The 14,391-nt window shown below is 47.5% G+C and overlaps 1 protein-coding gene across 1 annotated transcript; it reads left to right on the top strand.

The window, feature by feature from the left end:
• The first annotated feature begins 741 nt into the window (after window positions 1-741).
• Window positions 742-7,454, top strand: Mkrn2os (MKRN2 opposite strand). The gene is made up of 4 exons (XM_021188879.2): window positions 742-1,036; window positions 4,275-4,324; window positions 5,885-6,047; window positions 7,113-7,454. Exons 1-4 carry the CDS (start codon window positions 819-821, stop codon window positions 7,333-7,335), a joined length of 654 nt encoding a protein of 217 aa, XP_021044538.1. The 5' UTR covers window positions 742-818; the 3' UTR covers window positions 7,336-7,454.
• The last annotated feature ends 6,937 nt before the right edge of the window (window positions 7,455-14,391 follow it).

Here is a 14,391-nt window from a genome sequence, read left to right as displayed (position 1 = left end):
CTCTGGCTGTCCTGGAACTAGCTCTGTAGAGCAGAGCTGGCCTTGAACTCACAGACATCTGCCTGCCTCTGCCTCCTGAGTGCAAGGGTTAAAAACCACAAGACAGTGGTTTTTAAAGTCTCTTCATCACCAGAAATCCCTGCCCCCTTTACCTATAAGCTGGGACTTACCTCCTTTCCAAATTCCCCATCCAAGTGGCACGGGACACAGAGTCTTACCTCGTGAATAACTGGAGGCTTTAGACTGCCCCCCTTCCCACTATGAAGGAGGACCGTGTCCTGCAGCAGGCTGTTTGTAACTTTCCAACTGTCAGAGTTCTGTGACCCGGCACCCAGCACCCGCTGCTCTGCTGGCTAGGGGAGAGAGGGGCCAAACCCCTCCTGTTTGACTCATGACCTTATGATGAACTCTGAGCCCACCCCGGACTGAAAACAGACTATAAAACATATCTGTTCCAGCAGGAAGGCAGTCACAACGAATTATTGTTAATATTATAAGGAAAGGCTGAAGGAAGGGGAGCCGGGCTGCATGGGAAAGCAGGTCTTTAGAGGGTAAGCAGGAGTGGGCTGTCACCAGCTGCAGATGTGCAGCGTCTACGAAGAAACTTGGTAAGCCAGCTCAAATGAGAACTAGCACTTTAAGAGTCCAGCAGGGGCAGCCTGGTTACTGGTTAATCTATCTAGCTTGGTGTCTAAAGCCTCCACCCATAATGATGTCACTGTAGATCAGGTTACTCGGGTGGTGTGAGTTAGCCAGCTGTATAATGAGGAAAAGGAAGTCTCTTGAAACCTGTCTTGGTGGCCCAGCAATCATTCGGAATGCACTTCGCAGGAGCTGGGAAGCCTCTAATTAAATTCAGGCACTGCGAGAGGTCCATCTACACGTTCAGTGTGCCCCAATGCTGCCCTCTCTGCCAGGGGGACGTGGGCTCCACCAGGATAGAGGACGCACCCATCAGCATCTCAGATCCATTCTCCAATGGTCATCAAGAGAAGTGCGCCTTCCTCCTCAAACCCACGAGAGGGACGTTTCTTAGGTACAGTGACTTGGGTTATGATACCCGGTGCATGCGTTTTTGCTGTGTGCCAGTCATCAAACCTTCTCTGAAGGATGTGTGCTGTGTAGTGTGTTTGGACTTGCTTTGGGTATGTCTTCATTTGCAGGCCTGTTTGTCCATCAGAGTGGGTGGTGTGTGACCAGGGTGTGGGACTTGCCTTCCTAGGGTAAGGCCCTGGGTTTTGTGCACACGTTTGAGTAGTATGTGAAAGGCTGTGAGTTGCATGAAGACACCTGCTCGGTGATTTTAGGAGAAAAGGATGTGCTGAGCGGCAGGCTGGGAATAACCAGGCAGTGAATGCTATCGGCGTGAGATGTATAAGTGACAGCTCATAGCTTATGTGACAAGCAGGTACAATGTGCAGAGCAAAGAACATTCCACAAGAGATGGTTCTTGATGGAGGTGAATTAAGTTATCGAGGACGTCTGAGGGTCCTCCCCTTTTCTTCTTTTTCGCCTCCTCTTCCTTTTACAGTGCTAGAGGTGGAGTTCAAAGCCTCCCCAGGCTGCACGCTGAACGCGTGCTCAGAGATAAGCTGCATCCCCAATCCTGGTACCGCTCTCTTTTTGCTGGATAAATAACCCAGACTGGCTTGGAACTTGCTAGGCTGACCAGAGTGGTCTTGACCACGTGATCCCCCTGCTTCAGCCTCTTGAGTGCTAAGATCACAGACATGAGCCATCTTCCAGTCTTAAAACATGCAAGTTAATAAAATTCCAATAAAAGTCATTAATTTTTTTTCCTGAAAGTGCAAAGTTAACTTAATGTTAAATGTGAAAACTCAACAAAAAGAGCCCAGTGCTAGGGCTGGAGGGAGAGCTCGGCTATTTGCTCTCCCAGAAGACAGAGGTTTAGTTCCCAGAACCTACACGGTGTCTTATGACTATCCGGCACTCCAGTTCTAGGGAAGCCAACTCTTTCCTCTGGGCTCTGTGGATAGTGCACACACACACACACACACACACACACACAGAGGCAAAACACCTGTACTCATAAATTTAAAAAATGTACAAAATTAAGAATGTGGAAAATATGCATATAAGTGAGTTATCATTAATTTTAGATTCATACAATTATCTTTCAATAAAACATATATTTGACATTACTTAAATATTCATCTTTTCTGGAACTTCTCCTTTGGGTAGATCCAAATTCTTATCTTTCATTGTCTCTCTTTTGCTGAAACTTTTTGTTGTAGTTCACTTAGCCCAGGCTGTCCTTGAACTCCTGATTGTCCCAGCACTTGTTTCCTTAGCTTGCTAATGACAGGATCCCCTCTTAACTAATATTCTCAGGAAAGAGTATGCCATCAGTGATGGAGTTGCTTCCTGAGAAAGGGGAAGGCTGGCCCTCCAGTCCCTTTCCTTCCCTTGTAGTGGGCATCTGTGTATTCTCTGGTGAACACTGACTCTGATGGGCACAGTCCTTACTGACATGGGCAGAGTGAGCAAAGAGGTGTGCGGCAGGTTGGATGCTGTGGTGGCTGCAGACAACCAAGGCCGTGCTAACCCTCAGGACTCCAAACAATTCCTTCCCTTTCTTCCATATATCCAAGACTGCCTTGAGTTCCATGAAACTTGTGACAGAAGGTGAATGAGCAGTGACCCAGGGGCTCGCCAGGCTCTGCTTGAATGAGGTTGTGTTGGCCAACCCTGCTGCTTATGGCTGTACAGCACACAGACTGCACAGAGGAGCCTGGTCAGTGGGAGACACTGCTATTCAGGCTGAACTCCTCAGCCAGCCAAGGGCACGGTCCTTGCAGACCTGCAGAGGAGGCCTGTCCACGACCTGTGTGAAGGGATCCAGGAGAACGGGTGGCCAGGCCTGTCTCCACACTTTGTATTTTCCTCCTCACACCCGTCAGTGGATTATGATTTGTTGAACTTCTGTCTCTGGTATCCTGAACTAAAGAAAACGTAGACTTGCCAAATTAAAACTGAAATGATCCTTCTGGAAGCAAGCCACAAGGGCAGAACCTCATGCTTTCCTGTGTCACCAGCCTGACTTGACAGGCCCAGAGTCAACACTCAGCAAGCTGTCAAAATGACTGAAAATTTATGGGAGGGATGGTGGTCTGGCTAAGATGGAGCCAGGGAATGAGGAGTGTGGAACACCCAGAGAGGGGGAGCGCCAGCCCTCAGTACAGACTCTTGCTCACTCAAGTCTAGCCTCGGCGCTCATGGGGTTTCCGTAAGCTCAGAGCAGTCCCTGGGGCTGACTGAGAAGCAGCAGTATGATGAGAAAGCTGGGGTTGCTTGCTTTACTGAAGAATCAGTTACCCAGCTGAGAGCTGACACCAGGACTGTGCCCTCCTAGGAGTGACCTGCCAAGCAAGGTGCACAGATCGTATCAAAGCACGTAATAGACAGAAAGTTATAACGTCAGAAGTGTCATAATGAAGCCTATTATTTTGTTAATGTACAATAAAAAAAAAGTGATGTTGGCTTATAGGCTTAAGGCCAGTTTGGGCTACATGGTGAGCCTCTGCCTTAAGCAAAACCAAACAAAAACAAAAGAATATTTTTAAGGGTGTGTGGGGGATAGAAAGCTTGTGCTGAGCGTGTGTGAGACTCTGGGTTTGATCCAAGAACTAACCAATCCAAATCAGAAAAACCTCAAGCCAACAGAGAATGGTAAGAAACAGCAATGCAGGGAGTGCAGTGGCCACAGGTTATACTGAGCTGTGGTTAAGAAGGCTGAGAAGCAAGCAGGGTTGCCACACACCTTTTATTCTAGTATGTGGGAGGCAGAGGCAGGAGACTCCCTGAGTTCAAGGCCAACCTAGTCTACAGAGTGAGTTCCAGGAGAGCCAAGGCCTCACAGAGAAACCACATCTCAAAACAAAACAACCCCCACCCAGCAAAACAATCAGACGAATGAAAAAGAAGGCGGAGGACCTCTAGGACCTTCACCCACATTAGCTGGTGGGTTGGTGAATGGACTCCCAGAGGTGTGGGAGTTCTGTTTTGCTGGACCCTTTAGCCAGCCTACAGCTGATGGCAAGGCCTGGTACAGGCTACGGTGGAGGCCTATGCCCTCCTCATTTAAACACCCATGCTTCATGAAGTGCTTGTTGGTGGGCGAGCTGGCACACCTGCAGCTGCAGCTGTCTTGGGGCTTGAGGCAGGAGGATCCTGAGTTGCAGGACAGCCTGGGCTATGCAGCAAGGCTTCTTACCAAAACAACCCCCAATGTAAACAATACCCCTCTGTTTCAGGGAGTACGACGGGAAGTCCGATCTGCACGTTGGAATCACTAACACACGCGGTGAGCATTTCCTCCATCTCCATTGGTCACAGGACCATTACGGGGAGAGTGGGGTTTCCAGCCAGGATGAGGTCACAGTAACAGCATACCACCTTCCCTGCTTCTCCTACTGCAGCCCGAAGCAGGTCATGTGACTTGGCAAGTTAGCACTACTTACAGTCTAAGGGTTTGGAAGACTAAAACACTTGGTAATAGCGCTGAGGTGGAACCCAGGCAAGGCCTCCTGTAGGACACCAAGCCACACCCCTAAGCCCTGGAACCAGCTTACTGTTTTGTTTTTTTTTTTTCAGAAAGAGCCTTACAAACCTGCACACGTCTGTGTTGGATTTTAAGAAAAAGAAACAGGCTGGGCAGCAGTGGTGCATGCCTTTAATCCCAGCACTTGGGAGGCAGAGGCAGGTGGATTTTTGAGTTGGAGGCCAGCCTGGTCTACAGAGTGAGTTTTAGGACAGTCAGGACTACACAGAAAAACCCTGTCTCAAAAAACCAAACCAAACCAATACAAACCAAAAACAAAAAAAAACCCCAAATAAATAAATAAATAAATAATAAAAAAAGAAACTGAGTCGACCAAGATCTCAGTTCTTGGGTTTGAATCAACATGTGGACCCTCAGCTTCTGATTCCCCACTCTCAGACCCAACCCAGTACACTGGGTCCCTGCACCCCAGGCTTGAGGAATGAAATGGGATGTGCTGAGGTCTGTGGTCTTGTGCTTTAGAAAGGTGGCCTAGGGGTGGCTGCGTCCTGCCTCAGTCCCAGCTCAAGGACAGAAGTCAAGAGCAGGAGAATCCACAATGTTCTGTCTGTTGGCAGGATTCAGTTTAGAGGCCACTGAGCTACCCCTGGGGCAAATTAGTGGCAGGACACTTGCCCAGAATTTATGAGGGACACCACCACCACCACCACCTCCCCCTTATCATCATCATTATTATCATCACCACCATAGCAACAACAACAACAACAACAACAACAACAACAACAGCCTTCTAAATCCCACTAGACCCATGATTCTTAATCTGGGGTCAAGACCAACTTTGGGCTCTGAGGGACCTGTCCAGCCTAGCATTCTGTGGGAAGGCTGGTGGCAGCAGGTGTGAGGCCGCTGCTCACACCTCCAAGGAGCAAAGGGCACAGGTGGGACAGGAAGGAAGCAGGTTCCAAATTCCAAGGTCTGTCCCAAGAGACCCGCTTCTCAAGCCAGGTCCCATTTTGGGGGTTATACATCGCATATGCTGCATATTAGGTATTTCCATTATGATTCATAACAGTAGCAAAATTATAGTTCTGAAGTAGTGTTGTGCCAGGGAAATGTTAGTGATCCCCAAAAACCAGACAGGAGTCAATTTGATGCAACTCACATCGGGGTCTTTATTCTATTTGAGCTAGCATGGTCCCCCTACCTTCCAATGCACCACCATCACACAAGACTTTTTGGGGGGCTGGGGGAGCCACAAATGTCTACTGGGGTGGACAAGGGTGACCCAGATTTACAGGATTTGGCTACTGTCATTTTCTGAGCGACTTTTTCAGAGTGGCTGACTCTGCTTTGGGTTTTCAGGGGTCGTGTATAATTACAGTGCACACGGCATACAGCGAGATGAGGCAGGCTGGGAGCGGAGTCTCAGCGTTCCACTAGTACAGCCTAGCATGTTTGGACTTCTGGACCAGTGGGACAAGTACTTGGAAGACTTCTCCGCTTCGCTGGCCTGGCTGCCTCAGAGGTAGGTGTCTAGAAAGACCGCAAGCCACTGCCACCCATTTGTCACGCATCCTCGTCACTCCACGGTCGTCCCTGTTCAAGTGAAGTCCATGTCTAGACTGTCAATCTGTGAGAACAGCTAAATACAGTTGCTAGAAAATGTCCCTCACAGATTCATGTCTTTTGATATTCGGTGGCACCGATGCTGGTGCTATTTTGGGAGGGAGACCGGGAGCAGGTAGGGCCTGGTTGGAGAAGTGGGTCTCTTGGGATGGGCCTTGGGGTTTGGAGACTGTCTTCCTTCCTGTCCCACCGGTGCCCTTTGCTCCTTGGAGGTGTGAGCAGCGGCCCCAACTCCTGCTGCCACCAGCCTTCCCACAGGACGCTAGGCTGGACAGGTCCCCCAGAGCCCAAATAAAGCCCATCTCCCAGAAGCTGCAGCTTGTCAGTTGTTGAACTCTTAGAGATCAACCTGCCTCAGCCTCTGGAGGGCTGGGCTTGAAGGCCTGTACCACTATGCTGGGCATTTCTAAAACTTTCAAAATATTGTTTATGGTGTAAAAATATTTAAGTTGCATTTTTTTATTTTAGTGATTTGAGATTAATTTCTCATTTTTTTCCATCTCCACTCTTTTTTTTTTTTTCTGGAGAGTGTCTCACTTTATAGTTCAGGCTGGGCTAGAACTCACAGAGCTCTGGCTACCTCTGCCTCCTTGGTTCTGGGATTAAAGATATGAGCATTATGCCTGGTCTCTATTAAAAAAACTTTTAAAAATGACACTGTATTCATGTATTTTATTTGCCTCTATGTGTATGCGTGTGTGCATGTGTGTGCACCTTACATAGCCCATGTGTAGAGGCCAGAGAACAACTTGAAAGGGTTGGTTCTTCCCTCCTGCCGTGTGACTCCCAGAGATTGTCTGCGTTGGTGCTGGATACCTTTACTGTCAGCACTCTCAGGGGACAGCATGGTGGTCTCAGGTGTAACTGTTAAGGTGGGAGGACTATTTGAGCTCAGGAGTTCAAGGCCAGCCTGGAGACTAGTGACGACTGCCTTACCTCACCGAGTCTCCCTCGTTCCTTCAAGGTATGAAGAGAATCAGCACAACTGCCTGACCTTTGCCCTCGCCTTCATTAACTGCATACTCGCCATGGAAGGCAGAGAGCAGCTGGACAAGCGTGCGTTCACAGAGAAGTACGTGATCCCGAGGACCCGCCTGGCCTCCAAGTACATCACACTCTTCAGGGCCATCCAGGAGAGCGGCTTCCACGTGACTGACCATCCCGACCCACGGACAAGCCCCTCTTGAGCAGACTGGACCGAATGCTGCATCTGAGGGTCGTTGAGACAGGACAGTTGGGTTTGTTGCCTTTAAACGGTACCACTGATCTATAAATGTACTTAATTGTGACTAATTAAAAAATGTATTGTTTTCCATTAAGCTTATTACATAAAAATTATGAAATTAACAAAAATAAATAAAAATTTATAAAACAAATGAAATCACAGAGTATGTAGCTCAGTGGGAGAACCATTTGCCTATCATGTAAGAGACCCAGGTCCAGCCGGGCGTGGTGGCGCACGCCTTTAATCCCAGCACTTGGGAGGCAGAGGCAGGCAGATTTCTGAGTTCGAGGCCAGCCTGGTCTACAGTGTGAGTTCCAGGACAGCCAGGGCTACAGAGAAACCCTGTCTCGAAAAACCAAAAGAGAGAGAGAGACAGAGAGAGAGAGAGAGAGACAGAGAGACAGAGAGACAGAGAGAGACAGAGAGACAGAGACCTAGGTCCAATTCCCTGTACCACACCCCCAATTTAAGAAAAAAAATTTCATGGGTTCCAAAAAAAAGAAAAAATTCATTACAACTAAATTTCTCTAACAGTTATGGTTTTCTAAAAAAGATTTATTTATTTATTTTATGTATATGAGTATACTGTATCTGTACAGATGGTTGTGAGCCTTCATGTGGTTGTTGGGAATTGAATTTTAGGACCTCTGTTCGCCCCAGTAAACCCCTGCTCACTCTGGCTGACCCTGCTCGCTCAGTCCCTGCTTGCTCTGGCCCAAAGATTTATTTATTATTATACATAAGTATACTGTAGCTGTCTTCAGACGCGCCAGAAGAGTGTCAGGTCTCATATTACGAGTGGTTGTGAGCCACCATGTGGTCGCTGGGATTTGAACTCAGGACCTCTTGAAGAGCAATCAGTGCTCCCCAACCCCAACACCTGTGTTTTTTTTTCTTTTTCTTTTTTTGTTTTTTGTTTTTTTTTTCTTCAGCTGTGTTTTTAAGCTGAGAATCTGCTATAATCAGAGTGGAAGAACATTATTCACTGATCAAAGAAAATACTTTGTATCAATTAATTTGAACTGAGCACACTTACTTTTTGATGTGAATGAAAAGAGGGAGGGACCAGAGAGATGAGAGTTAAGTGGGGGTGGGGGGTGGGAGGGTGGGAGACAGAGAAAGAGAGAGAGACAAAGACAGAGAGAGACAGAGACAGAGAGAGACAGACAGATGCAGGTTCTGAAAGTATATATACACATGTCTTTTTTTTTTTTGATAAATTTTATTTATTTATTATACGTAAGTACGTAAGTACACTGTAGCTGTCTTCAGACACTCCAGAAGAGGGAGTCAGATCTCATTACGGATGGTTGTGAGCCACCATGTGGTTGCTGGGATTTGAACTCCGGGCCTTCAGAAGAGCAGTCGGGTGCTCTTACCCACTGAGCCATCTCACCAGCCCTACACATGTCTTATGTCTGTACCTGAAGACTCATGGAAAGGCTGGGGAGGCAGCCAAGTGGTAGAAAACTGCTCAGTAACCTTTGGAGTGTCAAGAAAACTAAACAAAACAAAACAGAAACAAAGGTAGCAGAGGCTGGAGAGATGGCTCAGACATTAAGAGCATCTGTTCCTCTTGCAGAGGACTTGGTTCAATTCCCAGCTCCCACATGGCAACTTCAGTTCCAGAGGATACAGTGCCCTCTTCTGACCTCTGTGGGCACCAGGCACATGGTGGAGACAGGCAAAGGCAAAATACCCGTATACACTAAATAATAATAACTCAAAATACCCGTATACATTAAATAATAATAACTCAAAATACCTGTATACACTAAATAATAACTCAAAATACCCATATATACTAAATAATAACTCAAAATACCCGTATACATTAATAATAACTCAAAATACCCGTATACATTAAATAATAATTCAAAATACCCATATACACTAACTAATAACAACTCAAAATACCCATATACATTAAATAATAACTCAAAATATACACTAAATAATAACTCAAAATACCCATATACACTAAATAATAACTCAAAATACCCGTATACACTAAATAATAATAGCTCAAAATACCTGTATACACTAAATAACAATAACTTGAAATACCTGTACACATTAAATAATAATAGCTCAAAATTAAAACAACTCCCCCAAGTATAACAGACGTGCCTTTGAAACTGTCCTTCACACACCTTCCTCTGCCTTCTAACAGAGAGGTCAAAACTCTAACTTACTTCATCTCCTCTCTGGCCTGCCCTCTCTTTGGGTTTTCCCTTCCCTGGCTGATCTCAAATTCTAGGGAGAACAAACTGAAGCAGGACACCCAACACCACACCACTGACAAGACACCCGAAGCCTCACGGCAGAGGATACCAGACACCTTATCACAGGGCACCCAACTGCACCCCTCAAGTGATAATCTGAGTAGTAGTGGCTAACCTGGCCCTTAGCCATGGCTGCTTGGTGTTACTCTCTCGTCAGAAGAAGCCACAAAGAAAAAGCAGCACTGAAGAGAAATAAAGAAGTGGGGCTGAGGTGCCTGAGCTCCTCAGCTGAGCTGAGGATGCCTCCCCTGGGAGCTGCAAAGCCTCTGCTGAGGAGGCTTCCTCTCAGAGCTGTGTGGTTCCTGAGCTCTCGTGTCTCAGGATGCCCTTCCCCTGGGACACTGTCCCACATCAGAGCTGTAAGGTTCCTGGGCTTCTGTGTTCTTTCCCTACTTAAAACAGTTTTTAGTGCCTCACAGGTTCTAGACGTGTCCTTGATGTTGGCCACACTGAAGTAAATTCCTTTCCTGTCTCGATACTCACCCTCAGCTGTTTGGTTCTCTTGGGGACTGAGTCCTGGTCTGCTGAGATCCCCCCTGACCTGGGGCTGTGTTAACCCAGGAAATAGATGCCAGTTAATCCCTCGTAGCTGTGACAAAATACCTGACGAATCCACTTAGGGAGAGAAAATACCAGTATAGTTCTCAAGCTTCGTGACGAAAAGCCATCAAAATGGTAGTCAACCCCTCCTTCCCACCCCAGCCAATGCTGTGAGATACGCTGCTGCACGAGCTGTTAAAAATGGCTGCACACTTCTCACCCTGTGGCCTGCACAAGAGCTGTCCATGGTCGTGCATCTCTTCGCCCGCTTCAGCAGGAGCTGTCCCACAAGGGCTGTCTACAGTGGCAGCACCTCCTTCCCAGCCTCCCCAGCAGCTTCACAGAGAAGGCACCTCAGTCAAAGCTGGCAGAGGCCGGGAAGGTCTTCCCACTGTAACCCATGGGCCCAATGCAGGGAAAAGGGGGTGAAAAAAGGGGCACCAATCCCTAAACAGGAAAACCCACCAATCCCTAAGCTTCCCACAAAACCCCCACCAATCCCAGAGCTCCCCCAAGGTCAGGACCTGAAATCCCACCAATCCTCAATCTGGAAATCTCTGCTTTGAAAAGCTCTGCCCCTGAAGAAACCCTATGTAAGCCCTGCCCTTTGTCCAATTCCCTGCTGCCCACTCCCAGGAGCAGAGAGCAGCCATCCCTAGATTTGTCCTCACACACTGGACCCTCCACTAAATCTCTTTCATGGGAATTTTTTACCTGATGTTACCCTCTCATTGGAAGACACCATGAAGAAAAGAAGCGCTGAAAAGGAAATAAAGGAGTGGGGCTGGGGTGCCTGAGCTCCTCAGCTGAGCTGAGGCTGCCTCCCCTGGGAGTTGCAAGGCCTCCACTGAGGAGGCTTCCTCTCAGAGCTGTGTGGTTCCTGGGCTCCTGTGTCTCAGGATGCCCTTCCCCTGGGACACCTTCTCCCCCAACATAAGCAGAGTTGCTGATCAATCAGGGCCATCGGACAAGGGTCGGAGAGCCTTGTTTCTTCTGGCATCCCCAAGTAGGGGCTGAAGCAGGGTTTATAAGCATAAAACCGGAAAGCATGTGGGCCAAGTTACAGTTATGTTTACCAATCAGAACTCAGGGATTAGGGACTTTCCCAGACAAGTTGCTGTTATTTGCTCCCAACAAAGGCAGGCTGTATTCTGGCTCTTCGTTTAGGGGATGCAGTTCATTCTCCTTTGGATTCAGTCCAGGACCTCAGCCCATGGGGATGTGTGGCTCACTATATAGGATGGGCTCTCTTCTAGGAGGTCCTAGATTCTGTTGACAATCAACTCATATTCGCCACCATATGTTTTAAGTCTAAGATGGCTTCTGCTTTCCCAGGAGCTCTTGAGAGTCTTTTGACATAAACTGTATCGAATCTTACCTTATATTTATTTTTTTGATCAGCATACAAAATCACAAGTTTCATGATATAATTGTCCCACGTGTGAGTAATCTGCTAGGAAGGTGGAGGGAGTAGACATCCCTCCATACCAAATATTTGCATTTATAAATTCAGGAACTTTAAAGAAAAATAAAACTGCCCATCCAAATACCACACAACAGCTAAGACTTCACTGGAAACCAAGATGACTGGGGTAGAGACAGGGTCCCTCACTGAACTGGAAGCTCAACATTTTGGCTCAGCTGGTTGGCTAAAGAGCTCTCCAGATCTGTCTATCTTTATCCCAGTAATGGGTTACAAAGCATGGGCAGCCATGCCTGCTGCTGAGATTCAAATTCAGGTCCCAATGCTTGTGTAGCAAGTGCTCTTACCCTCTGAGCCATCTCCCCAGCCCCTAACCCTATTTCACAGATGAAGAAACTGAGGTTCAAAAAGAGCACTGTTCCCCAGGGTACTCACGTTCCTGGTGCTGATGTGGAATGTGAACTTGGGGCTTTCTGATTAGATTTTTATCAGCATATGCTAAGGGAAGGGGCAGGAGGGTGCCAGAGGCAGAGCACTTACCCAGCATGTGTGACACTTGGGCAGACTTTAGGAAGAACTAACGCTGATGAAACGTGATGGGAAAGCTGATCAGGAGGAGGAGTTTGAGGCCAGCTGGAGCTACCTAGCAGAACCCTGTATCCTCTGCTCTCAGAAATGCACATGAAGGTGCCAATTATTCCAGCTACTAGAAGCCTTTCACATAAAGGAAATACATAGACCATCCATTACTAAGGTTTACAAGTGCCTTTTTCCTATTCTGTATTCTCAGGTAAGAGATCCCTATATTCTTCACAATGGTCAAACCGCTTTTAAATCTCCTAGTACTTTATGAAATAACAAATGTTTAAGATAAATTTGTGGGTTAAACTTCTCAAGTTTTGGCTGGCAAGATGGTTCAGTAGGAAAGGCCAATTGTGGTTAACAATCTTAACAATCTGAGTTCGATCCCTGGGACCTGTACACTGGAAGGAGAGAAGTGACTTCTGCAAGTGGTCCTCTGACCTTCAACCCTAAAAGCCCATCTGGGAGAGACTCCTGGGAGCCTGAGGACATTCTGTTGAGGTAGCTACGGCAGCTTACCTGTGGCAAGTTCATGAAGGTGGCTTTGTCATAGGGCAAATTTCTAATCTTGATTAACTTGGACTTTTATTTTTGTTCATTCATTCATTCATTCATCAATCATTCACTCATTCGAGACAGGGTTTCTTGTCTTAGCTGTCCTGAAAATACCTCTGTAGACCAGAGCTTCAAGCTCCCAGAGATCTGCCTATCTCTGCCTCTATAGTGCTGGGATTAAAGGTATGTGCCATCACTAGGCAAACTTGGGCTATTTAAACAAATGTTGTGTTGCATATCTGTTTGAGAAGCACACAAGTCCTCCAAAGGTAAGCTAACATTGCTACTGACTGGAAGCCACAGCTCCCCTGAGGTGTTTCAGTCCAGCACCCCAAGGCTCTATAGTAATGGCTGCTTCTGGAGTTGGGGATTTACCAGTGCTAAACTCTGACCTAGCACGGGCAAGGCCTGGGGCCCCAGCAGCTCTGAACCAAACCTCTGCCACACTGCTCCTCCCTCCCCTGCCCTTCCTTAGTGGTGGGGCCAAACCCAAGGCCCCACTCTGCAGGCTTGCCCTCACTGTGTCCTGGCCCAGACCAGGATCCTCCCCACAGCTCTGTGTCAAGTGACACCTGTGGTCTCCTGGGCTTTCCACCACACAGTACTAAAGTCTGTATTCTTGGAGTCACTCCACCTTTGAGGACAATCCTCAGAAGAGTTCCGACAGGGGGCTGGAGAGATGGCTCAGTGGTTAAGAGGACTGACTGCTCTTCCAGAGGCCCCGAGTTCAATTCCCAGCAACCACATGGTGGCTCACAACCATCTGTAATGGGATCTGATGCCCTCTTCCAGTGTGTCTGAGGACAGGTACAGGGTACTCACGTGCATAAAATAAATAATTCTAGAAAAAAAAAAAAAAGAGATTTCCAAGTGCGGTGTATCCAGGCTCTGAGCAGGACCAAGTGAAATACATGCAGCGACCTCTCAGACTTTTGTCTGACTTGAAAAGTTCTGAAAACCTTTAATCCCAGCACTTGGGAGGCAGAGGCAGGCGGATTTCAGAGTTCGAGGCCAGCCTGGTCTACAGAGTGAGTTCCAGGACAGCCAGGGCTACACAGAGAAACCCTGTCTCGAAAAACCAAAAAAANAAAAAAAAAAGAAAAGAAAAGTTCTGAAAAGTGATCACTCAAAACAACAAGAAGCCACAAGAAATCTCTGCTTTGGAGCCTGAGGGAAGCCATGATGGTAGAAAGCTAACTACAAGGTAGGAGCGAGCATGTCTGTGCAGTCCACTGATGCTGGGGGTGGGGGTGGGGTAGGCAGAGCTGCACTGCTGAACTCCATCTTCAGGCTAACGTGTGTGGGCAGGAGTGAGGCCTGTACAGACTCTCACAACTAGGATTCGGGACCATGAGCAGACAGCATGGAGTCAGGAAGCTGGGCCACAGCAATTAGCAAACACGCCTGCTTTCTTTTCTTTTCTTTTCTTTCTTTCTTTTTTTTTTTTTTTTTGTGGTTTTTCGAGACAAGGTTTCTCTATGTAGTCCTGGCTGTCCTGGAACTCACTTTGTAGACCAGGCTGGCCTTGAACTCAGAAATCCACCTGCCTTTGCCTCCCGAGTGCTGGGATTAAAGGTGTGCGCCACCACGCCCGGCTGCCTGCTTCCTTTTTAAAGATCACTGCTTCCAAAAG

This window comes from Mus pahari, chromosome 2, assembly GCF_900095145.1.
Source record: "Mus pahari chromosome 2, PAHARI_EIJ_v1.1, whole genome shotgun sequence".
Lineage (NCBI taxonomy): Eukaryota > Metazoa > Chordata > Mammalia > Rodentia > Muridae > Mus > Mus pahari.
This window is presented reverse-complemented; position numbering and strand designations above follow the sequence as displayed.